This window comes from Gorilla gorilla, chromosome 8 (assembly GCF_029281585.2).
Source record: "Gorilla gorilla gorilla isolate KB3781 chromosome 8, NHGRI_mGorGor1-v2.1_pri, whole genome shotgun sequence".
In the NCBI taxonomy this organism is placed as follows: domain Eukaryota; kingdom Metazoa; phylum Chordata; class Mammalia; order Primates; family Hominidae; genus Gorilla; species Gorilla gorilla.
The window spans coordinates 69,589,243-69,615,176 of record NC_073232.2 but is presented as its reverse complement, the minus strand read 5'-3'; the positions used below and the strand labels follow the sequence as shown (position 1 = coordinate 69,615,176).

The window sequence follows — 25,934 nt, the reverse complement described above, 5'->3', positions numbered from 1 at the left end:
GGGTTTACAGATGGTACTGTTTTTTTCCAAGACATGAATTAGTGAAGATGAATTACTTTCAACTGGACCACAGTAAAAACAATAGCTTCCTGCTTAACACAGAAACAAGGCTTGGGAACAACCTCAGGGTTCCATCTCCTAGTGAGAAAGACAGTTTTGGAACTCTGCACACCGAGATGCAGCTGCCCAGCCCCAGCTTACCCTCCTTAACAGAGGCTCCAGCTTGCCGATCCTGGGTGGCTTCCGTGAAGAGGTCACTCTGGTTGAAATAAGGTATATGACAAAGAATTCAAAAAACCAGGAGAAAGCATAGCTGCATTTGAGGATTTCTAAGGAAAAATAACCTACAAGATTTAAAGCTACATATTTACTACTCTGCCAGAAAATCAGTTGCAAACTGATAACTATGGCAAAATGAGATCCTAAAATAATTTAGGCCTGTCCAGGAATTAAAAACAAATGTGGAAGACAACAGATAAGGCAAGAAACAATAACCTAGTAAATTATTCACATTAACACGTGCACATCTTCTCCTCACCTAACAAAGCACAGAAGGATACGGCATTTCTCACTCTGTGATTCTTAGTTCCAAATGTCCCAAAATATGAAAATAGAAGCAACTTCCAACTGAGAAACTGTTTTTCCCCCACTAAACAAGCAAAGCCTATTTCTTCCCTGTGGACCCCTGACACAGGTAGCTGCAGGGAGTGTTGCTGAGTGCCGTGGACTCACCTCCTCGTCCTCATCATCAAAGAGCCCCTTGCCCCCACTGAACAGGCTGCCTCCAGAGCCAAATGGTGAGAAGTCCTCGTCGGTCAGCTTGGGGGGTGCGAATAAGTTATCCTCTTCATCTAGCAAACAGAAAGCAATGTTTTGCAGGGAGTATTAAAGATGGGTCCAGAACTCAAATTCCCGGGTTGGCATCTGCTGTGTCTCCAAACTGGCATGGAGTTTATCTGACACTATTTAACAAAGTGTGAGGCAGTCTGATGAATTTCACACTAAACCCCTGGCACAGTCCACTGACACCCTCAAAAGACTCTCTGGGCCTCCACTCTCAAGTCTGTCCACGTCTGCGGCAGACAGCATTCATTCTCTAGGCCAGCACCCTGGATCTAGATTTACTCTGAAGCAAGCATTCGGGTCAGATGCCACATTCAAGACCCATTCCCCAACCAATCTGGGGGAAGGAAGGGCAGAATAAACAAAGGGATCTGCAGACTGACACAGGGACAAGTCTAATGTAATGGACATGGCTGTTTGCAGGAAAAGGCCTGGTGTATCCTTTATTGAAAACAAATGCTAGAGATTCCTAAGTTTCTATACTTCTAAGAATTCTAGGAAGACAAGAATTGATTGCTGTAAAATCTAATAAATCAAATCTCTATAGGAATTTTTACTCCACACCCACATATCCTCCCAGCACCCCAAAACATGCCTTCCAAGGCTTCTGTTTGTTTTTGTGACGGAGTCTCGCACCATCACCCGGGCTGGAATGCAGTGGCGTGATCAAGGCTCACTGCAATCACTGCCTCCTGGGTTCAAGTGATTCTCCTGCCTCAGCCTCCCAAGTAGCTGGGACAACAGGCACCCACCACCATGCCAAGCTAATTTTTTGTATTTTTAGTAGAAATGGGGTTTCACTATGTTGGCCAGGCTGCTCTTAAACTCCTGACCTCGTGATCTGCCCGCCTCGGCCTCCCAAAGCGCTGGGATTACAGGTGTGAGCCACCACGCCCAGCCCAGAGGCTTTAGAAAAGTAAATGGAGACAGACCCATTTGTCAGAGGGAAAACAGCATGTAAAGCAGTACTTCATGAATTATGTAAGCAACATTCCTTAGTCAACAGGCTCCTAAAATAACAGAATTGAGGGAAAAGGCCCACCGTCTGAAGGAGTTCTCCTTTCCTTCTTCTCTTTGAGTGTCTTCCGAGGTTTTGCTTCTCTTGAGGGTAAGGCTTGAAGAACAGTTCACAGTTTTAATAGTACTAAGTCCTCCCACGGTATACACATCCTGGTTCTTTCCACGTCTGTCATCCTCATAACTCACAGCTAAGAGCAAGACGTCTGCCTTTCATCTCAGCTGCACCAGAGCACTGAACCCCCTGGCCCTGCCCACAGTGGGCACTTAAGAGTCTCTTTGTAAGGCAGAAGGCTTCTGCTTTCATCCCAGGCTCATGTGCATAACAGGATTGTATTTGTTGAAAGAATTATTATGTTATCTTTCTACCCTGTTATAACTAGAATATGCTATATAGCACATTCTTATATGTTCAAAATATAGGAGTAAATATTCAGCCAGGAATTCTTAAGCTGTTGCCCATGGTTCTCTGGAGTTTCCATTAATCCCCTGAAATTATATGTAAGGGTTATCTACATGTGTACATGTACGTTTTTCTTGTGGGTCCACAGTGTTCAGTTATCTAAAGGAGCCCATTAACCAAAAAAGGAATAAGCACTACAATTTAAATTATATGTAGCAATTACTAATAAATATATGTAGTAATTACTAATAAAAAGGGAAATCCGCCTTTGGTGAAGCCAGCAGAGGGCCCTGCACTACCCCTCCCCTACTCCCCGTCAACGTGGCTGGGGCTCACTTGTCGGCTCCTTGTCCACTCGGCCCACGGCATCCCCCTTGATGCGGGCAGCCAGCTCATCGGCAAACGATATAGGTCTGCTTCTTTTCTACAGCAGGAGAAATCAAAAGAATCGCTTTTTTGTAACAAACTAGTACACTTCACTTTGGACACCTAAGAACATTATGTATACAAAAGCAAAGAAATTGAACTGAGGAGAAAACAGAGTTTAATTAAATGAATTTAAACATATGTACCCTATACAGCTCACCCAAGGAATAGGACTCATAAAATGTTCCTTCAAAGGGAGATGCCCTTTATTTCCTTATTTTTTTTAATACTTGACTTTAATACTTAAAAATCTAAATACGAAAATAAGAAAAAGGTGCATGGGTGGAGAGACAGGAGCAGTACGGTCTTCAAACTCTGGAACCAGACATATTCTGAATGATCTGACTCATAAAATCATAACATCTGGACAAGAAAGTGGTACTTGTGAGGCAATCCGAGATGCTTGCCATTATTTTCCAAAGTGTAAATGAAATGACAAATATGCCAAAATGAGTGAGGTACAAAGTAAGTCACAATAAAAAAAAAAACAAGTCATTGGTTCTAAAACTCTGCCAAGTGATAGCAACTACAGCCTTCCTTACAGGTCTAGTATTTTCTTCAATGTCCTCAATATCTTCCTCCTCCTTCTCAGAGTCAGCGAAAAGTTCACAGCCATCATCATCCTCTTCCTCATCACTCATTTGTGTGGTGTGCTAAGAGTATAAAATACCAAATTAGAACTACTAGTTATTAAGCTAAAGAAGAGATACTGTCAGCCTTTAGACTCCTCCTTCAAAGAAGTAACAGCTTTTTAAAATAATAATCATAATCATGATGCAGCAAGTTATGAAGCAAAAGATGTGCTGGAACAAATAATACACAAGATTTACTTTGAATCTAAGAAAAAATATATAAAATATATATAAAATATAAATATATATATAAATATACATATATATATATATATATTTTTTTTTTTTTTTTTTTTTTTGAGATGGAGTCTTGCTCTGTGGCCCAGGCTGGAGTGCATCAGCATGATCTTGGCTCACTGCAACCTCTGCCTGCCCAGTTCAAGCTTTCTCCTGCCTCGGCCTTCCGAGCAGCTGGGATTACACGCATGCACCACCACACCCAGCAAATTTTTTGTATTTTTAGTAGAGATGGGGTTTCACCATGTTGTCTAGGCTGGTCTTGAACTCCTGACTTCAGGTGATCCACCCGCCTCAGACTCCCAAACTGCTAGGATTACAGGTGTGAGCCACCAAGCCCGGCCTAAAAATGTATCCTTTATAAGAATGTAACAACAAGAATATAAAAAGCAGAATATTAAAATATCAAAAATGGCTGTTACTAGACAAATATTTTTATTTATTTATTTATTTTTGAGAAGGAGTTTCGCTCTTTTTGCCCAGGCTGAAGTGCAATGGGGTGATCTCGGCTCACTGCAACCTCCGCCTCCTAGGTTCAAGCCATTCTCCTGCCTCAGCCCTCTGAGTAGCTAGGATTACAGGCACCCCCCACCACGCCTGGCTAATTTTTATATTTTTTGTAGAGACAGGGTTTCACCATGTTGGCCAGGCTGGTCTCGAACTCCTGACCTAGGGTGATCCAACCACCTCAGCTTCCCAAAGCGCTGGGATTACATTCTCAAAGCACTGGGATTACAGGCATGAGCCACCATGCCCAGCCTTTTACTAGAGAAATATAAACATCATCAGCATAGTCTTACCTTAGTAAGAATACTGAGTAATAGTTAAAAGGTAAAAGCTGTAACGACTAGAGAGCCATCTAAGGTAGGTCAAGCAAAAAAGTGCAGAATAACAAATCCAGGATGATACCACGCCCCGCCCCCTCTGCAAACACTACAGCATTTCTATGGAAACAAATGTGTTTATAAAAGCAAAGAAACAGACTTGGAATGACATGCTCCCAGAGCATGATCCCAGTTACCTCTGAAGAGTATGCAGAGAAGGAAAGGACTGGAAGGCTCAAACTTAGCCTTATCTGTTAAGTTCTAATTTTTCCAAAGGTACACACTACTATGTATAATTAAAAAAATTTTTTTTCAATGTTTGAATCAATGAACTGTGCCAGGCATGTTACTAAAAGCACTTTATTATCTAATTTAATCCTTACAACTTTGAGGTTAGCTGGAGCACACAAAACCAACCTGCTGCATAAGCTAGTGCTTTTACTCACTATACTGTACTGTTTTTGAAAAACTGTTTGTGGCCGGGCGTGGTGGCTCACGCCTGTAATCCCAGCACTTTGGGAAGCTGAGGCAGGCGGATCACCTGAGGTCAGGAGTTCAAGACCAGCCGCGCCAACATGGTGATACCCCATCTCCACTAAAAATACAAAAACTAGCTGGGCATGGTGGCACATGCCTATAATCCCAGCTACTTGGGAGGCTGAGGCATGAGAATCACTTGAACCGAGGAGGTGGAGGTTGTAGTGAACCAAGATCGTGCCACTGCACTCCAGCCTGGGAAACAGAGAGAGACTCTGTCTCAAAAAAAAAAAAAAAAAAAAAAAAAAAAGGAAAGAAAAACTGTTTGCATTTACAGATCTTAATAGGAAATTCCATAGAAACAAATATCCTATGAAGAAAGACTGATCGTTAAAATTATAAAGATCAACCACATTTATGAATACAACCAGGAAAATACAGTAACAACCAGAAAGTATAAAATCCTTCATTTGATAGTTAAACATTTTTGTGAAAAAAATATTTCCCAGTTAAGAAATTTAAATGCAAATTTTTAACTAAAAGAAATTTAAAATAATCACCCCAGTGATGAGATTGTAGGAAAATCTACATGCATAATACTTAATTTAGAATATCCACCAGACATTAAGAGTTATTAACATAACTCTATATCACCTCATTCTGAAGAAACAGTTCACCGAAGCAAAGGATTTCAATATATGAAAATATTGGCTGGGCGTGGTGGCTCATACCTGCAATCCCAGTACTCTGGGAGGGCGAAGTGGGCGGTTTGCCTGAGCTCAAGACCAGCCTGGGAAACATGGGAAGACCCTGACTCCACTAAAAATACAAAAAATTAGCCGGGCATGGTGCCACACACCCATAGTCCCAGCTACTCAGGGAGGCGGAGGCATGAGAATCGCTTGAACCCTGTAGGCGGAGATTACATTGAGCTGAGATCACACCACTGCACTCCAGCCTAGGCAACAGAGCGAGACTCTGTCTCAAAAAAAAGAAAAGAAAATATTGAATACATTATTACATCAAAAATACAACTCTAGAAATAAACTCTTTCCCTTATACATTTAGAGACTATGACAGTATCATACTCAGTATGTTTAAAAGTATAGAAGTTTACAATGCAAACTGCAAAGGCTATTTAAAATAAGGAGGCCAGGCATAATGGCTCATGCCTGTAATCCCAGCATTTTGGGAGGCCAAGGTGGGTGGATTACCTGAGGTCAGGAGCTCGAGACCAGCCTGGCCAACATGGTGAAACCCCATCTCTACTAAAAATACAAAAAAAATTAGCTGAGCATGGTGGTGGGCACCTGTAATGCCAGCTACTCGGGAGGCTGAGGCAGAAGAATTATTTGAACCCAGGAGGTGGAGGTTGCAGTGAGCTGAGATCACGCCACCGCACTCCAGCCTGGACAACAAGAGCAAAACTCCATCTCAAAAAAATAATAATAATAAATAAGGACACATTTATAAAATGTTAACATAAAATGGCAGAAAATGAACGATGCACACTATGAAAAGAATACGCCTTTAGATATTCAAAAATTAAGATAACCGTGCTAAGACAGTAGGGTAAGAAGTTTTCATCTTGTGAATACTCAATAATGTTACTGCTAGATTGTCTCCAATTTTAAAACAGAAGAGGGACTCATGCAAAGTAGTTCAGTTTGGGTAACTGAGTCTTCTTTTAGAGGCTCTGTTTTCCAATTGTGTTTTTCACTTCTTTGAAACTTCTTTTCTAAGAAAAATAAACTATAAAGCAAAATTGGAAAAAATATACACAAAGGAGGTAGTTAGCCTAAATACATGAAATGCTTAAAGGAAAATAAATTGTATACATGAAAAAATCCTCACTTGGTCATAAATCATTCCAAAGTAATTTTAGTATATATACTATGCTTCAATTAAAATGTAAAAACAAAGTCATTTCAATACATGAGCCTTACCCGGTTTTGTTCATTGTCACTGTGATGGGCAAAATCTTCATCTGACTCCTTTATGGGGAAGAAAAGACTGTTGTTAAATGGGCTTTACTTAGAAGCACAGAAATGATTGCAGGTCTAAGTCTCTGGGGCAGGCTGATTCTATGTCAAGTGGAGAAAAAGCTCTGACACTCAGTCTCTTTGTACTGACTACTGGTCACCTTAAGTATCAAGGTGCAGATAAGCTGGATAGCTGGCAATATTGTGAAGGGTTGTTCCAGTTAACACGTAATTTTTGTGGTTCACTTAAATGCCTCTAACAATTTGTTCACATCACCTGCACTTTCAACTCTTGCCTTTGGATTTAAAGTAAGAGTTGCACATTTAACTAACTAAATTACTGAAAGTCAGTTTGTGTTATTTTACATTTTGGACTATACTGTCTCTATTTTCTCTCATTAGGATAACTACTTCATTAGGCCCAAGAAGGGGACATGAATAGTTGCTACGAGCAACTATTGATGAAATGCAACATCGGTGGCTAAAAGCAAGGGATTCCCCTAATGAGCACTGCTTTTGTTATATGAAAGTTACTTAAGAAAAGCTCATTTCCTGCTGTCAGGTTTTTCTTTGGAGGACTGGAAGAAAGGCGGGCAGGGAGAGTGCAGAAAGGGGGACCAACCAGAAGAGAAAAGCACATACACAACACTGTCTCCTTTCGGAAATCCCATACTCGAGGACTCTCCTGCAACATGGCTGTGTCCTTTGCAATAACGAACATCCCATCTAAAGAACAACTACAGATTCAACTGTAGTCAAGGCCCACAGACTCAAACTTTAGACAAGGAAATGAAATTATGCTCTGTGGATATGAAAGCGCTAGCGGCAGAAGCAAAATAGAATGTAAGTGGTGGCTTTTGGTATATCCTGCTCTAGGTTTTATAGTTTACAAAAGTTCTAAATGTAGATTTTTTCCCTTAGAATTATTCAAAGACAGAATATACTCAAAGACTATATCCCAGGCAGAGATTCCACCAAAACATCTAAGCTGCCCTTCTCAAAAATATATTGGGTGAAAGAGATATTTGGTGGCAAGGTGGGAGAGAGGATAATAGCGGAAGAGATGAAAGCAGCTTTCCCTATTATTGTACATAAGGCAAAAAGGAAATCTAACCCTTGGGAAAAAAAACTCAGAATGTGGCTTCTATCACTGTTAAAAGCCTTATGGAAGCAGATTACGAATTCACAGTTATGCTATTTACTTAGCCTGCTAGGCCCATCTTAAATTAAGCTTGCTGCCCACCGTGACCTGGTCATACCAAACAGCCCTTACCTCCTCTTCTTTCTCTTCCTCAGTGTCCACAATACTGCCACGATCACTGCCTACAGAGCCTTCTGTGGAGAAGAGAGATAAGGGTCACCACACCAATATTCACAAGAAAATGTCCTTAGCTCACAATCACAAACCACCGTACAACAGCATCACAGAGATCTTGATAAAACCATCTATACCCACTTACTGGAATTGAAAGTGTCATTATGGTGAGGAATTACATATTTATGTAGTCTTGAAGTATCTCTCCCCCCAAAAATTATTCATTACAAATAAAAAAAAAAACTTGCTTGTACTCTTTAAAGATGTCAGGGTCATAAAAAGCAAAGAAAGGCTGAGAAATGGCATCAGATTAAAAGATAACTGAAGATTTGACAACCAAATGTGGTGGCTGGTCCTGGATTGAGTCCCAGACCAGAGAACAAAAGAGAGAGACTGTAAAGGGTGTCACTGGGACAAACGGCAAAATGTGAACATAGCAGCAGATTGGATAATACCCTTATGTCCAGGAAAATATCCTGGCTTTGTAATTCTACTGTGATTACACAAGAGATGTCCTTGTTCTTAGAAAACACACACAGAGGATCACCTGAGGTCAGGCGATCGAGACCAACCTGCCCAACATGGTAAAACCCCATCTCTACTAAAAATACAAAAATTAGCCAGGTGTGGCAGTGGGCACCTGTAATCCCAGCTACTCAGGAGGCTGAGATAGGAGAATTGCTTGAACCCAGGAGGTGGAGGTTGCAGTGAGCCGAGATCGTGCCATTGCATTCCAGCCTGGGTGACCAGAGAGAAACTCCGGCTCAAAAAAAAAAGAAAGAAAGAAAAAGAGCCAGGCACAGTGGCTCATGCTTGTAATCCCAGCACTTTGGGAGGCCGAGGCGGGCAGATCATGAGGTCAGGAATTCGAGACCAGCCTGGACAATATGGTGAAACCCCGTCTCTACTAAAAATACAAAAATTGGCCAGGAGTGGTGGTGCACGCCTGTGGTCCCAGCTACTCAGGAGGCTGAGGCAGAAAAATCACTTCAATCCGGGAGGCGGAGGTTGCAGTGAGCTGAGATCGCACCACTGCACTCCAGCCTGGGCCACAGAGCAAGACTCTGTCTCAAAAAAAGAAAAAGACAAAGAAAAGAAAAAAAGAAAACACACAGAGAAACATTTAGAAGTAACAGGGCATGAGCATGATGTCTCCCAAATAGGCTCAAGACAAAATATTACGTATATGTAGAGAACAATCAAACAAATGTGGTGAAATGTTAACTGGTAAACCCAGGTGAAGGGTATATGAGAGTTCTTTGAACTATTCTTGAAACTTTAATGTAAAATTTGAAATTATTTTAAAATAAAAAAGAAATGTTAAGGAACAAAATTATTTGGTGAAGAAAAGTACCTTCACTGGACAGCTCTCCAAGACCTACATCTTCTTGTTCCATGAACAGCTTTGACCCAATGAGATATGGTAAAGGACGATCAATGTATAGATCCTGTACATCATGAAAGGAATAAGCTGTCAAACATTTCAGTTGAAAACTAACTTACATGTGCCACCTGATACCCTGTTCCATCTGACTATCCCAAACAAGCTACATAACGAAGGTGGAGAATAAGAAACACAGCAGGACTAAAAGTTAAAAAAAAAAATTCTTTTTTTCACTGATTTTTTTAAAAGTCAAATCCTAGGTAAAGATGTCAAGGTAAGGCCAGGCACCATGGCTCACGCCTGTAATCCTAGCACTTTGGGAAGCCAAGGCGGGTGGATCACTTGAGGTCAGGAGTTTGAGACCAGCCTGACCAACGTGGTGAAACCCCGTCTCTACTAAAAATCCAAAAAAATTAGCGGGACATGGTGGCGGGTAACTGTCATCCTAGCTACTCGGGAGGCTGAGGCAGGAGAATCACTTGAACCCAGGAAACAGTGTTGCAGTGAGCTGAGATTGCACTACTGTACTCCAGCCTGGGCAATAAGAGCAAAACTCCATCTCAAAAAAAAAAAAAAAAAAAAGATGCCAAAGTAAAGCTGTATCACACAGAATCTCCCCCCCCAAGGGCCTAATTAACAAAATTTAACAAAAATGGCAAAAGCCTACCAAAAGTTTATCAGCAGCAAGCAAACAGGGAAAAGGGTACAACCTCCTAGTATAAGGTCCAAGAAGAGGAGGACCAAGGAAAGAAACTGAACATTCTGGTGAGCTGTCCCCTAAAAAGCAGTACTAATGAGACATAATATATCTATATATTTTAATATAAAAATAGATTAGGCCGGGCACAGTGGCTCATGCCTGTAATCCCAGCACTTTGGGAGGCTGAGGCAGGTGGACCACTTGAGGTCAGGAGTTTTGGACCAGCCTAGCCAACGTGGTGAAACCCAATATCTACCGAAAATACAAAAAATTAGCTGGGTGTGGTGGCGCACACCTGTAATCCCATTTACTCAGGAGACTAAGACAGGAGAATCTCTTGAACCCAGGAGGTGGAGGTTGCAGTGAGCCAACATCACATCACTCCACTCCAGCCTGGGCAACAAGAGCGAAACTCCGTCTCAAAATAAATAAATAAATAAATAAATAAATAAATAAAAAGATTATAACTCAATAAACAGAAGAACAATACCCCCTAGTGGTTCCACACTGTCTAATTTAGAAAAGTGAAGTTGGTAAAATAAGACCAGATGAGAAAACAGAGTGAGGGCAGGAGACTGTGGCCCCAACAGCACATGCTGGAGATCTGCCCATGTCAGCCGTCTACTCCTGTCAGTCCCACACCACATACACATTAAAAATTTAGGGTTGGTCGGTTGCAGTGGCTCCCACCTGTAATCCCAGCACTTTTGGGAGGCCGAGGCGGGCGGATCACTTGAGGTCAGGAGTTCAAGACCAGCCTGGTCACCATGGTGAAACCCCGTCTCTACTAAAAAATACAAAAATTAGCCAGGTGTCATGTTACATGCCTGTAATCCCAGCTACTTGGAAGGCTGAGGCAGGAGAATCGCTTGAACCCAGGAGACAGAAGCTGCAGTGAGCCGAGATTGCGCCACTCCAGCTTGGGCAACAAGAGTGAAACTCTGTCTCAAAAAAAAAAAAAAAAAAATAGGGTCAAGAAAGTGCTCCACCCTTGCACAGCCTCCTACCTCCATTGCTGAAGGAAATGCTGCCCTGTCCCCTGTGAGGCATTGCCCTTTGGCAATGATATCTCTTCCTCGTCAAAGGACTCTGGGGCAGGGGAGAATAATTCTGATGTTTCACACAACAACAGAAAGATTGGGAAGGTTAATGTAAAGGTTCAACGACGTCACAGCAACCAATGGAGCATAAGGCAAAGACAGCGTTAATTTGGACTAATTCTCACTGACTCAGAAGACATCCCCAAATCCTCCTACAAAAGAAAAGTGTACCTCCACAACTTTCTCTGCAAGGGGAAAAAAAAAAGAGAGAAAGTGCTGTGTGTCTTGGAAGTATCAAGTGTGGTCCAGATAATCCATTTCCCAAAGTCCACTGCTGACTTTTAAAGGCATACAGTGAAAATCCAAGCAGCAAGTGTACCGGTCAGTGCCAAATGATCTGCCTCAATTTGGTGTGACTCAGCAAAGCCCAAACTGGAAGAGAAATGTGCAGCTACAGAATGACTAGAAGAGTTTGGTTCAGGCTGGGTGCGGTGGCTCATGTCTGTAATCCCAGCACTTTGGGAGGCCAAGGCAGGCGGATCACCTGAGGTCGGGAGTTCGAGACCAGCCTGGCCAACATGGTGAAACCCTGTCTATACTAAAAATACAAAAATTAGCTGGGTGTGGTGGTGGGCGCCTGTAATCCCAGCTACTCGGGAGGCTGGGGCAGGAGAATCGCTTGAACCCAGGAGGCAGAGGTTGCAGTGAGCCAACATCGTGCCACACACTCCAGCCTGGAGGACAGAGTGAAACTCCATCTCAAAAAAAAAAAAAAGGGTTTGGTTCTGTGGCATGTTTTAATTCGGAAGGCCCTGTGTGTCACAAGGCCTCTTTCTATAAATCACTGTGGTAACTTTCTGTGTTCACTACCGAGAGACTCTGTGTCACCCCAGTTGTCTCTTTGAACAATGTGGGAGAAAGTCTGTCAAGCAACCAACACTCACTAGGCTATGAGGGAGCCTGGACATGAATGCTCACATCAGCTTCATTTGTATTTAATAATTGCCCAAACCGGAAACAACCCAAATGCCTTTCAGTTCTTCTGCAGTCTTCCTTAGCCCAAGCTACATAATTTCAGGTTCCCAACACTCTCTGTCTCTTTTGAGCCTCCCCACCCTTCAAACCCCAATTCAAATATCATCTTTGCCCCAGAATTCCAGCTGGAAGTCAATTCTCTCTCAGGGCATTTACAATGGTTACTCGTATGTATGTCTCCTCTCTCCCACCAGACTGCAACACACACCTCGAGAGTAGAGGCCATGCTCTGCATCTTTGCACCCCCAACTTGACATGTTGCCTTGCACCTCACAAGTACTCCATCAGTGCTCAGGTAAAGCGAGTCTTTCTGGTGGAGTCAATGTGAGACTACTAAGTGACATACTCACTTCCCAGAGGTTAAGTCCATGACTTACTAATCGTGTGCCCAATTAAAGTAGCCCAAACATAATAGTTGTGCAATAAATATTTAAGTTGAATGTCTTCACCTTTGGTTCAAGGATCAGTTCCACCCGCCCATTAGCATCATCTTCCTCGGAGTCTGAGTTTCCTGCTTTGATATCAAGTTGCTCAAAGGCACTGTCCAATACTTGTAAGCCATAGTTCACAGCCTCCTGGACTTTAGGAATGAGATCTACTTCTTTCTGCTCTCGTGTCTTCTCCTACAAAATAAATACCACGCAGTATGGGTCTCCAATATACTGATACTGCCCCAAGAGAATACTGTGAATGTTCTCTAAAGCCTAGCCTCAAGCTCCAAAAAAACTTATTAAAAATGTTAAAAAAGTCAAATTCTGCTGAATGCCTTGACACAGACTTTGGAGTAAGACTGCAAGTTTTAAATCCCAAGTTTGCCCCTTTCTGGACATGCATCAAACTACCTAAGGTTCCAGAGCTCAAGGGTCATCGTCTACAAAAGCAGAGGTACAACTAGTGTGTGGAGAAGTATCCCAACAATGAATGCATGCTGTTTCCCCACTGCTGGAGGGCCTAGACTCTCAGACTCACCATGACTATCCCACGAGCCCTGGTTATCCCTTGGGTAATTTTAGGTGTTAAGACTTACAAGGAAGGTCACAGAGGTCTCATTTTTCAATTACAGTTTAAAGAGACAAAAAAAAAATACTGGACAATTACAATTATTTTGTAAATCTGTTCTACATCAAAAGGGGGTCATTTTCATCTCTGGTCTATTCTGTGTATACCCTACAACAATGCCCCATTCAAGAAAAAAGGTTTGTTCATATCACCAACAGGCTGAGAATCTCCCTCAGGTGTCTTCTTTCTGCAACAGCAGCTCTCAATGGCAGTCCCCACAGACACAAGTGTGCCATTGTGAGAAATACCGAAAAATATTTAGTGTCATTTCCCCCCCTACAAATATTCTAGAAGGAACCAAACCACACAGTGTTGTTCTGAGGGCCAAAGGCAAAAAAAAAAACCCTACGAGCATTTTAGTCTTTTATCTCAAGTACTGAAGTCTTTCTAACTGAACTTTTTTGTCTTGGTTGTGTATTTTTCTATTTGGATATGCTTGATTCTGAGTTAAATAGCTAATATTGTACTGAGTTTGTGAAAATGTGTATGAAATATATAGCAGTTTTTAAAAATAGTACACTAAATACCTATCACCTTCAAATTAAACCCTGAATTGGTATAACCAGATACTGCTGCACTTAAATGGCTAGCAAATCCTTGAGTTCTATTAAAAATAAAATAACCTGCTGGGCACAGTAGCTCACACCTGTAATCCTAGCACTTTGGGAGGCCAAGGCTGGCAGATCATTTGAGGTCAGGAGTTTGAGACGAGCCTGGCCAACATGGCGAAACCCCGTCTCTACAATAAATACAAAAAAATTAGCCAGGCGTGGTGGCACACGCCTGTAGTCCCAGCTACTCGGGAAGCTGAGCCAGGAGAATCACTTGCACCCAGGAGGCAGAGGTTGCAGTGAGCTCATATCGTGCCACTGCACTCCAGCCTGGGCGACAGAGTGAGGCTCCATCTCAAAATAAAAAAATTTTTTAAATAAAAAATAAAATAAAATAACTTTTTTTAAAAAATGCTGGCAACAGGCAGAACTATAGCTGGTTTCAAATACCCTTTTCCTAGTCTAACAGCTTCATCTGTTACAAGTAATAATTGCTGACAAAGGGCCAACCTTTACAGGTGATCCATATTTTCTGAATAAATGAGAACAAAATCAAAGCTACTCCAATAATAAACTTATTCACAGTCCACGTGCCTTCCTGAGTGGAAGAAAAAGAAATCTCTGCTGGAGTGCTAAGAAGTCAGTGTGACCCAGAACCTCTTAGCTATGTTTTGGGCTCTGGTGTGAGAAGATCTCAGGAAGAAGGCTGGTCCATCTGTAACTCAGGAAGCCACAGGAAAAAAATGACCTCTGTGACCCTCCAAATCTGTAATATGTACTATCTGGCCCTTTACAAAAGAAGTTTGCTGACTTCTACTCTATTCTCATACCAGAATTCAAGGATTTGATCTCTGTATTAGTTAATACACTATATTTCAGAAACAAAGGAAAGAATCCCCTCTTGGGCTGCTGTCAGGAGCAGTCCCTCCCTTTCCCAAACCCGCCCACCATCCCCCAGTTCCCACATAACACATTGATCTCCACCACACTCTTCAAAGTCAGAAACTCAGCTAAGAATGATTTTATACAAGTACCTGCTCTGTTTTTTCTGCCTCAGCCTTGAGTACTGGCTCCTCCACTTCTTCATCGTATACACGCTAAATATGGAAGCAAACTCAATGTTAAAAGGTCAACACGTCATTGGAAATAAATCACAATATAAGAATTCAACACACAGCAACTAAGGACAAAGATGGGGAAGGAAATGGTTATTCAGCAAAGGGCTGAGACCACTACCAGGTGGGTGTCCGTAACAGTGGGTCATGGACAAACAGCAAAGAATAGTCCATTTACCAAAAAAAAAAAAAAAATTATTAAATACAAATGACTAGGAAACATGATGAAACTTTAACCTCGTTATAAACCAAGAGTTGCAAAAACAGTAAGATATCAGTTTTCACACCTTTTCATTTAACCTAATAATGTTGATGGGCAATGATACAGTATTCTGACTCCAGGTTATGGAGAATGTCAACTGATGTAATTTATCAACTAGGAAACTAGAACTTCAGGATTTTGAACAAGGAAAATGGTAAAGGCAAAACTTATTTTCATTCAGTTGCTTAAAATGGCTGATAAATTTTTATTATCCCATTTGTATGAAAGCAGAGAGAAAAATCTACCACTGACTTGCCAGAAAGGCTGGGCATTTGACTAACCCTGACAGCATGGGTAGGCAAGACTCTCTTTTCCAGAAAAGACCCACTGCTCTGCCAAATCACTGTGATTCTTGGTTTTTAAAATCATTTTTATGTTTTAAAAACTACCGAAGTACAACATGCTTGTTATAAAAAGTCAATATAGGCCAGGTGCGGTGGTTCACGCCTGTAAGGCCAGCACTCTGAGACCGAGGCAAGGGGATCACTTGAACTCAGGAGTTCAAGATCAGCCTGGGCAACATAGTGAGACCTCATCTCTACAAAAAATACAAAAATTAGCCAGGTATGGTGGTGTGCACCTGTAATTCCAGCTACTTGTGGGGCTGAGTCAGGAGGAACTCTTGAGCTCGGGAGGTAAAGGCTGCAGTGAGCCCTGATTGCACCACTGCACTGCAGCTTGGGTGAAAAAGTGAGACCCTATCTCAAAAATAAAATGAAATGAAATTAAAATTTTTTAAAAAGAAAGAAATAAGAAGTCAATATAAATGAACTGATGAAAATCTTCTGGCATTAGACAGTGGCCGTGATTATAAAACTTTGAGTACAGTAAAAACCACCAAACTGTATACTTTTTAAAGGACTGAATTTTATGGTATGTGAATTCTATCTCAATTTTTAAAATTTTAAGTCAATATAAAGGCACATGTAAAAGAGATGTATTTTAAAATAGTTCCCTCCCTATCCCCAACCTGATCCTTGGAATACCCAATTTAAGCCTGGTGTGTATGCTCATTTCCTGAGGCTCTGACACAAATATAAGCTAACACGTGCATATATTTAGAGCTCTCCTACCCTTCCTGCTTATTTATTTATTTATTTAGAGACAGAGTCTAGCTCTGTCACCCAGGCTGGAGTGCAGTGGCAGGATCTTGGCTCACTGCAACCTCCACCTCCCAGGCTCAAATGATTCTCTTGCCTCAGCCTCCCAAGTAGTTGGGATTACAGGCGTGCACCACCACACCCGGCGAATTTGTTTTTGCCCTTTTTTTTTTTTTTTTTTTTTTTTGAGATGGAGTCTCACTCTGTTGCCAAGGCTGGAGTGCAGTGGTGCGATCTCGGCTCACTGCAAGCTCTGCCTCCTGGGTTCACGCCATTCTCCTGCCTCAGCCTCCCGAGTAGCTGGGACTACAGGTGCCTGCCACCATGCCCAGCTAATTTTTTTTGTATTTTTAGTAGAGATGGGGTTTCACCATGTTAACCAGGATGGTCTCAATCTGACCTCGTGATTCGCCCACCTCGGCCTCCCAAAGTGCTGGGATTACAGGTGTGAGCCACCATGCCCAGCCTGCATTTTTTTTTTTTTTAGTAGAGATGGGTTTTCACCATGTTGGCCAGGCTGGTCTCAAACTCCTTGACCTCAAGTGATCCATCGGCCTTGGCCTCCCAAAGTGCTGGGATTACAGGTGTGAGCCATTGTGCCCGGCTGAAACTGATTATTTATTTATTATTTATTATTTATTTATATACCTAGAGAGGGATTTTACCTAGAGAGGGAATAAATAAATCTTAATAGTCATTCCCAGATTCTATGCACAAACGTGTAGAATTCCCTGTCACTAGCAGCGTACTCAAGTGCCCCTTACCCAAACCTTTGCCAGCAATGGCTCCTGTCCACCCATCTTTAAGTATCTGCCAATCTGATCAAACAATGTTGTTTTTAAACGATCATATCCTCTGACCCAAAATTCTACTTCTTGAAATTCAGCTCCCATGAAAATTATCATAAACGCAAACATCAGAATGTTCATGGTATCATGATTTCCAGCAGAAAGTCACAAATACCAAATTTATAATTCTATGCAATTCCAATCAAACGCTAATAAAATATTCTGTGGCACAATATAGTAAGATAATCCTGCTGGGGGCAGTGGCTCACGACTGTAATCCCAGCACTTTAGGAGGCTCACGCCTGTAATCCCAGCACTTTGGGAGGCTCATGCCTGTAATCCCAGCACTTTGGGATCACCTGCGGTCAGGAGTTTGAGACCAGCCTGGCCCACATGGCAAAACCCCATCGTTACTAAAAATATAAAAATTAGCTTGATGTGGTGGCCAGTGCCTGTAATCCCAGCTACTCAGGAGGCTGAGGCAGGAGAATCGCTTAAACTTGGGAGGCAGAGGTTGCAGAGAGCCGAGATTGCACAATTGCACTCCAGTCTGAGCAACAAGACTGAAACTCTATTTCAAAAAAATAAATAAATAAGTAAAAGATAATCCTCAAATTCACACAGAAAAGTAAAAAGCCAAAGATTGATAACCATGACAATTCTGAATAAAAAGAGATTATGGGGACTTGCCCTAATAAGACATTAGAAATCTGCAGTATTTAAGATTATGATACTGGCAAACAGCAGAGAAACAAAACAAACAGCAGAGGGCAGAAACAGACCCACAATTCCATGGAGGCCTGATTTTATTTTCACATAAACACACACAAACATTCATACATAATAGTTAATGAAGAAAAGAACAACTACACAATAAAGGTTATCTATAAGGGATAAAAATGAAATCCCTCTCTAGGTAAAAAGAATAAAAAGTTGGCCAAGCATGGTGGCGAACACCTGCGGTCCTAGCCAGCTATTCAGGAGGCTGAGATGGGAGGATGGCTTGAGCCCAGGAGTTTGAGGCTGCAGTGAGCTGTCTGCACCACTGAACTCTAGCCTGGGCAACAGAGGGAGATCCTGTCTCAAAAACAAAAAAAGAATAAAAAGGCAGAGATACCAAGGAATCCCCACCCAAAATGATTAGAGTTAAGGACGAATATGGTGGGTAGGCACCTTTGAAGCAAATGTGGCAAAATACAAAACCACTGATGCTAGGTGCTACATTTTCTTAGCACTTGTGGTTTCTCTCTGAACTTTTCTATTTATTTATGAAACATTTATGAAATTTATGAAACATTTCATAAATAACATTTAATATTAGAAGATTATTAAATAAATTATGATACGGTTTAAGAACAAAAAAATTAAATTCACGAAAGTCTCAAAGATGGGTTAAATAAGTTCACATTAAGAAAAAAGTAGGCTGCAAATGTAAATACACACACACACACATCCAGTCATCTAGAAAAGGTTAAGGTTGAACAAGAACAGAAAAAAATACACTGAAAAGTTCAATGGTTGGTTAATTTGGGGTAGCTGATTTTTTGTAGGTTCAATTATTTATTTATTTATTTATTATTATTTTTTTGAGACGGAGTCTTGCTCTGTCACCCTGGCTGAAGTGCAGTGGCGGGATCTCGGCTCACTGCAAGCTCTGCCTCCCGGGTTCACGCCCTTCTCCTGCCTCAGGCTCCCGAGTAGCTGGGACTACAGGCGCCCGCCACCACGCCTGGCTAATTTTTTTGTATTTTTTAGTAAAGACGGAGCTTCACCGTGTTAGTCAGGATGGTCTCAATCTCCTGACCTCGTGATCCGCCCACCTCGGCCTCCCAAAGTGCTACAGGCGTGAGCCACCGCACCCGGCCTACTGTAGGTTCAATTCTTTTAAGCCTGATGTCTGCATGGGAAATGGACTTAGAATATATGTGCTAAACATTGAGAGGCTCCCCTCAAGCTGAGGAAATTTCACATGATTTTTCTTTTTCTTACTTTTCCTAATTGCTCTATAAAGATCAGGGATTACTTTGGTAATTTTCAAAGTCAGGACTCCAAAAAGTTAAGTAAATCTCAAAAGTGAGACTTTAAGACCTGGCAGCTACCATGGTTACCTATCAGCAGCCTGCAGCTAGAAAGCCAAACATGACATCTAAGAAACCTAAACCCATGGGACCTAAAGCCTATGGGATCTTTTCAGGGTGAGCAGGACTATGCATCCTCAAGTACTTCATATCCAGCAGATAACCAATGCTAACTTCTTTCATCCTCACCTGCTAAACTCACAGCTTCATGTGTTTTGTGATCAATTTACAGTCAGATAGCTATACCCAGGACTGTTAAATATCTTTGATATTGCTCCTCATCTGGGGAGACAGGGTAAAAGGGGAAAGTGGGGAACTGGGGAAAAAGGGACCAGGGCTGGAGAGTAACAGACTATACACAGCCCTGGTCCCCTTTCATTTATGCGTACTCTCATTCATTCAAATATTCACTGGATCCCTAAATATCAGGCTTGTGCTGGACCCCTCAAATATATTTGTTGTTAAAAATATGGGGCTTGATTTAGCGGGAGGGTCCAACTCATCAAATCCCATCAATAATTGTAAAATTACAATTGTAAGAAGTCTACTAAAGAATGTGATGCTTCAGCTGCTTTTATCCAGGGGGTCTGCCTAGTGCAGAGGGTCCAGGAGGAAGTAATATAATTGAGCAGAGACCTAGAAGACAGACAGATGTCAATCAAAGGGTAGAGGCATAGGAAGCAATGTAAGCAAAGGCCCCGTAGCAGCAGGGCATATGGCATCTCCAAGGAATGAGAAGGCTGGAGTGTCAAAAGCAAGGGGCATTATGTAAAATAAAGCAGGTCTAGGGGGAGAGGGAAAAACCTGTGCAGGAAATTATATGTTAATAAGGCTTTTGGGCTTTATCTCCTTCTCTCTAATTGCTGAGTACTTGACAGTTTCAGCAACTCCATCTGTTTCTTCAATAGAAAAGTAGAAAAGGAGGGAAAAATGACTAAAATACAGCTTTTATAAATCAACAGGAAGATGATCTGGAAAATTAACCCATTTATGCCTAGTGTCCCATTATTGGAACACTAAGCTTGTCAGAGTTATGTATATCCTACCGCTTAAGGTCATTGCCAAGGTCTGGCTTTTCACACAAAAAATTCTAACCTTGGGCATAATAAACAGGTTAATTTGTTTCATTCTGGAATTTTTTTTTTAATTTTACAAAGCTAAGATTTTGAAACAATTGACTTTAAAAAGAAAAAATCCTCCCTCACCAGTTCATTTAACAAACTAAAGTCATTAACTATGGCACTTGCTATTTCAGGATCCAATTCCTAAATTAACAGATAATTAAGCCTTTAGAACTATGTTGCCTTCTAATTAGACACTAGAACACTGGCCAATGTTAATTAGTATTTCTTCTCCCTCCGAGTCCCCTCTTGAGCCTTTACTAATGGTACTAATTTCTCTTGCCCTAAAAAGTCCTGACTGTTCTCGCCCTAGAAAGTCCGGATTGTTTCACTAACTTTATAATATAGTTTGCAACTTTGTGGCTGCCCCGAGGCTAATTAATAAAACCCAGAAACCTATCTGACTTTGAATGCTTCTGATAAATTACCATGAAACCAAATGGCACCATAATTCAAGCTGGAATTGTAACACCTAAGTACTGATGTCAGGGTTTGAAAATAAAACATTAAAAAGCCAGATTGCCGGGTATGGTGGCTCACACCTGTAATCCCGGCACTTTGGGAGGCCAAGGTGGGTGGATCATGAGGTCAGGAGATCGAGACCATCCTGGCTAACACGGTGAAACCCCATCTCTACTAAAAATGCAAAAAAAATTAGCCAGGTGTGGTGGCGGGTGCCTGTCATCCCAGCTACTCAGGAGGCTGAGGCAGGAGAATGGTGTGAACCCGGGAGGTAGAGCTTGCAGTGGGCTGAGATTGCACCACTGCACTCCAGCCTGGGCGACAGAGTGAGACTCCGTCTCAAAAAAAAAAAAAAAAAAAAAAAAAAAAAAAAAAAAAAAAGCCAGATCACTTACAAATATATATCAGCAAGTATATTTTTTCAGAGTTTTATTAAGCATTAGCTGTTTTCTCAGTATTATCATGCTTTGCCACAAATGAAAAAAAACCTATAGCATGTGGCCTTATAGAAGGTCTGGGAAGTAATTAAGATTTGGCAGCGGCAACCAGCACATCCGGAGAAGAGTTCTGGCTGCAGACTGGAAGGCGAAGGGGCATCAAGATTTAACACTAAGGGCCGAGCGCAGTGGCTCGCGCCTGTAATCCTAGCACTTTGGGAGGCTGAAGTAGGATAACTGCTTGAACCCGGGAGGCGGAGGTTGCAATGGGCAGATCGCTTGAGGTCAGAAGTTCAAAAGCAGACTCACCAACATGGTGAAACCCCATCTCTACTAAAAATAGAAAAAAAATTAGCCAGGCCTGGTGGCGGGAGCCTGTAATCCCAACTACATGGGAGGTGTGGGCAGGAGAATTGCTTGAACACGGGAGGCGGACGTTGCAGTGAGCCGAGATGGTGTCACTGCACTCCAGCCCGGATGACAGAGCAAGACTCTGTCTCGGAAGAAAAAAAAAAAAAAGCTAAGGCTAAAGGGATGGAGAGATGGATGGAAAACAGGAAATCCCCAGTATTGGACAGAAACAAAGAACAATTACCAAAACACAATAAAACAAAACCAAAAAAACTCCACAAAAACTACATCATGGAAAACTCAGAATCTACGAAAACTTGGCTAGAAAAGAGCTGGATAAAAGATAAGACCTAAGACTGTGATTGAGAAAAATTGTATGATGTTCCCCATTTCTTCCCACTGAAGTATTGATCTGGTACCAATCTAGTACCAATCTGGTACAGGCACACCGGGTACAAAGTAAACTTCCCTTGCTGGGCGCAGTGGCTCAGGCCTGTAATCCCAGCACTTTGGGAGGCCGAGGTGGGCGGATCACGAGGTCAGGAGATCGAGATCATCCTGGCTAACTCGGTGAAACCCCGTCTCTTCTAAAAATACAAAAAATTAGCCAGGCGTGTGGCATGCGCCTGTAGTCCCAGCTACTTGGAAGGCTGAGGCAGGAGAATGGCGTGAACCCGGGAGGCGGAGCTTGCAGTGAGCGGAGATCGCACCACTGCACTCCAGCCTGGGTGACAGAGCGAGACTCCATCTCAAAAAAAAAAAAAGAAACTTCCCAAATCCTTTGGGACTCTGGTGCTGCAGCACTGACTGCAGAGAAGTGCTGACTACCTGATCCAGCAAGAAAAGTACAGAATGAAAAGAACAGGAGTGCTTAAAAGGACACCAAATTAATCTTGATGAAAACATTATGGGGCTGTGCACACCAGAGAAGTTGAGTCCAGAGTCCCTGACTTTTCCAGTGAGATAGTCAGGACCAAGCATGGACATTCTGTGTAAACAATCAGAAAACTACTGATTTTACTTGAATACTTTTTTTTTTTTTTGAGACGAAGTTTCGCTCTTGTTGCCCACGCTGGAGTACAATGGCAGGATCTCGGCTCACCGCAACCTCCGCCTCCCAGGTTCAAGCGATTCTCCTGCCTCAGCCTTCCCAAGTAGCTGGGATTACAGGCATGCGCCACCATGCCCGGCTAATTTTGTATTTTTTTAGTAGAGACGGGGTTTCTCCATGTTGGTCAGGCTGGTCTCGAACTCCCGACCTCAGGTGATCCACCCGTCTTGGCCTCCCAAAGTGCTGGGATTACAGGCATGAGCCACCACGCCCGGCCAAATACTTGTTATTTTTCAAACTCATAAGTACTCCTTTGCTGTTAAAGGAAATAACTGGCAAAGAGATCTCTAACACCTTTATTAATGTCTTTATTTTACATATAGCTCTCCAAAAAAAGACAGGAAGTGGCATTTAACTCGAGCTATTAAAAAATGCACAAACATGCTGCACAAGTTGACTACATGGCATTCTCTTAACTATTCTAAATCTTGGGCTTTTTTAATAATTTTGTGATTCTCAAAATTTTATTACTTTATATCTAACAATCTCAGGAGATCGCTTACTTTAATAATCCTTTTTCCGCAAATGCTGATATTCAGAAAGTTGGGACACCCTATGAGAAACACAGGTCTGTTACCTAAGCTTCCTCTCCATCCTCATCTCTTAAGTCTCCACTCTGCTCCAGCCATACTTACTTCCTTTGTATGCTGGAATTATACTATTTGCCAAGGGAGAGGCTCTATCTAATTTACCTATGTATTCCTACCACCTAGAAGAAACAGTAAATAGACAAAAATCACACATAGATTTAAGCTCAGTAATCTGTTTACAGTTGATTCCATATTGTAAGTTCAGCCATCATAAACTTTAGTTGAGAATATTGCAAGCAGACATATATATCCCCTGAATATAATTTATCAGAACAGAATGACCCCAATCAACAACTGAAACCATATGCTGGTGTCCAGAGGGTCTAACCAGGTAAACAGCTGTCCTTACAGATCACGCCACAACAAAGGCAGTGTGAGTGCCACACAATTCAGCACAATTGCTGACTACTCTCAAAACTGACAAAAGATGGAAGCACCAAAGTATAAGAAAATTTTATCATTAGACTTTTTTAAAGGCTTGGAAAAAAGGACTTAAAACTTTACAAATAAAAAAGAGGCATTAATCCCAGAGAAAAAAGCTACAATTACCAAGAACCACACTTCCACCAAAATTTAGGAGGGAACCTAACAGTAAGTTATTTAAAATTACAGTAACTCCTACTCCCAAAAAAGGAATTATAATATAACTAAATAACTCACATTCTCAATGAACTGGGTATTAGAGAGCATAAGGAAGTCATTGAAGACATTATGCAGGCGACAATCTGTGGCTTTGGTTTCCCGAATTAGTCCGTCCACTTGTTTCTTGATTTCATGGGTCCTAGAGATAGTTTGCTGTGAGAATTCCTGTAGAAACTGTAGTAGCTATTTTAAAAAATAAACATACAGTAGTATCAATGTTACATGTAACTATTCTGCATGTCACATCAAAAAAGAACCCATTTCCTTTCACCTTTGAGTGTTAGAATGTGAAAGAAATGCTTTTCTTTTTTTTTTTTTTTTGAGAGAGTTTCACTCTGTTGCCTGGGCTGGAGTACAGTGGCGCCATCTCGGCTCACTGCACCTCCCGCGTTCAAGCGATTCTCCTGCCTCAGCCTCCCGAGTAGCTGGAATTACAGGTGCCCGCCACAACGCCCAACTAATTTTGTGTATTTTTAGTAGAGACGGGGTTTCACCATGTTGGCCAGGCTGGTCTCGAACTCCTGACCTCGTGATTCGCCCATCTCGGCCTCCCAAAGTGCTAGGATTACAGGTATGAGCCACTGTGCCCGGCCGGAATGCTGGTTTGACAAGTACTAAAACCAAGTGACATTGGAAAACACTAAGAAAGCTCATCAAAAGAGTGGCAGTGAGCTAATGGACACCTATCTCGTTTCTGGAAAAATTTAAAATCCCTTTTTGGCACTGGGTATGGTGGCTCACGCTTGTAATCCAACACTTTGGGAGGCTGAGGCAGGGTTATCGCTAGAGTCCAGGAGTTGCAGACCAGTCTGGGCAACATAGCAAGACCCCCATCTCTACTAAAATTAAATAAATAAACAAATCAGACAGGTGTGGTGGACGCCTATAGTCCCAGCTACTCAGGACGCTGAGGTGAGAGGATCACCTGAACCCCAGAGGATCAGTGAGCCAAGATCGAGCCACTTGCACTCCAGCCTGGGCGACAGGGCAAACCCTGTCTCCTTTTAAAAGTCCTCTTTGGTTGTCAATCTACAGAGATCACAAACCAAGAGTTAGCTAATCAACCACCACTCTTATTCAAAAATCCTATTCATTTGGGACTCGAACAGTTCTGAGCTTTTTGCGCCCCCGATTTGAAGAATCCCATTAAAGGATATCCACATACTGGCTTGTTTCCCACCCCATTTAGTCCAGGTCCCAACAGGAATCGCCTCCCTAGTGCCCGAGCAATCCCTCAGTGTGGCGGAAACGGATCTCCCCTCCGGATGGAGCTGAGCCAGAAACCCCATGAAGGGAACGTCGCGTCTGGGCCACGGTCAGGGTCTGCCCCTCTCCCTGGTGGCCGGGGACTGCCAGGGTGGCATTCTCGGGGGCTAAACGGGGCGTGTGTTCCTAAGAGGGCAGGCAACGGGACGGGCCAGGTGCAGGGGCAGTCGCGGCCCGGCCCTCCTGCGCGCAGGCCAAGCGTCACCCCTGCCGCTCTCGCGTCCCCGGGGCCCGCCTCTCACGCCCGCGTCGGCCGCCAGCGACCAGCTCTGGCTGCTCCTGCGGATCTCCTCCACCGACCACGGCCGCTCCCACACGGGCTCCGACGCCGGCGCCAGCTCCTGGTCGGGGGTCGTCCGGTTCATCTGCAGCGAAAAAAACGAGAAGAGAGGCTGAGCCTGAGGGCGGCAGGGACGGCGGCCCCAGCCCAGGCCGGCCCCTCTCCGGCCCGCCGCCCTCACCATCCCAGCCGCCCGGCTTGGTGGGCTCCGAGGCTGCCAGCACACGCCGAGGACTGCAGAGCCCCGGAAGCCTAGCCCCAGCCAAGCTGCCCGGGGCGTGACCGGCCTCACGTGACCTGATGTCACGTGACAGGACCCGCACGTGATCCGACCTGCTATGCTGAGGGGAGGAAGCTGTGGAAGTGGACTGGGACTGGAATTTGGGGTTCTACGCTAGGTTGGGGC

The 25,934-nt window shown here is 42.8% G+C and overlaps 1 protein-coding gene across 8 annotated transcripts in view; it reads right to left on the bottom strand.

The window, feature by feature from the left end:
• The window catches only part of WASHC2C (WASH complex subunit 2C), a 65,250-nt gene extending 39,363 nt beyond the window's left edge, over positions 1-25,887 (bottom strand). For 4 of the 8 annotated variants that reach the window (XM_055353104.2, XM_055353105.2, XM_055353108.2 and 1 more), the window contains exons 1-12: positions 25,710-25,830; positions 25,491-25,613; positions 24,001-24,165; positions 14,960-15,022; positions 12,765-12,938; positions 9,511-9,604; positions 8,115-8,176; positions 6,806-6,853; positions 3,232-3,342; positions 2,600-2,687; positions 733-851; positions 202-259 (exon numbers count right to left, since the gene is read on the bottom strand). In XM_055353104.2, coding sequence (XP_055209079.2) covers positions 202-259; positions 733-851; positions 2,600-2,687; positions 3,232-3,342; positions 6,806-6,853; positions 8,115-8,176; positions 9,511-9,604; positions 12,765-12,938; positions 14,960-15,022; positions 24,001-24,165; positions 25,491-25,613; positions 25,710-25,712 — 1,108 coding nt within the window. In that variant the 5' untranslated portion in view covers positions 25,713-25,830. Of the gene's footprint in view, positions 1-201; positions 260-732; positions 852-1,885; positions 1,958-2,599; positions 2,688-3,231; positions 3,343-6,805; positions 6,854-8,114; positions 8,177-9,510; positions 9,605-12,764; positions 12,939-14,959; positions 15,023-24,000; positions 24,166-25,490; positions 25,614-25,709 lie in introns of all 8 variants that reach the window. The other 4 variants (XM_055353106.2, XM_055353107.2, XM_055353102.2 and 1 more) reach the window with 3 other exon arrangements.
• Between the last annotated feature and the right edge of the window lie 47 nt (positions 25,888-25,934).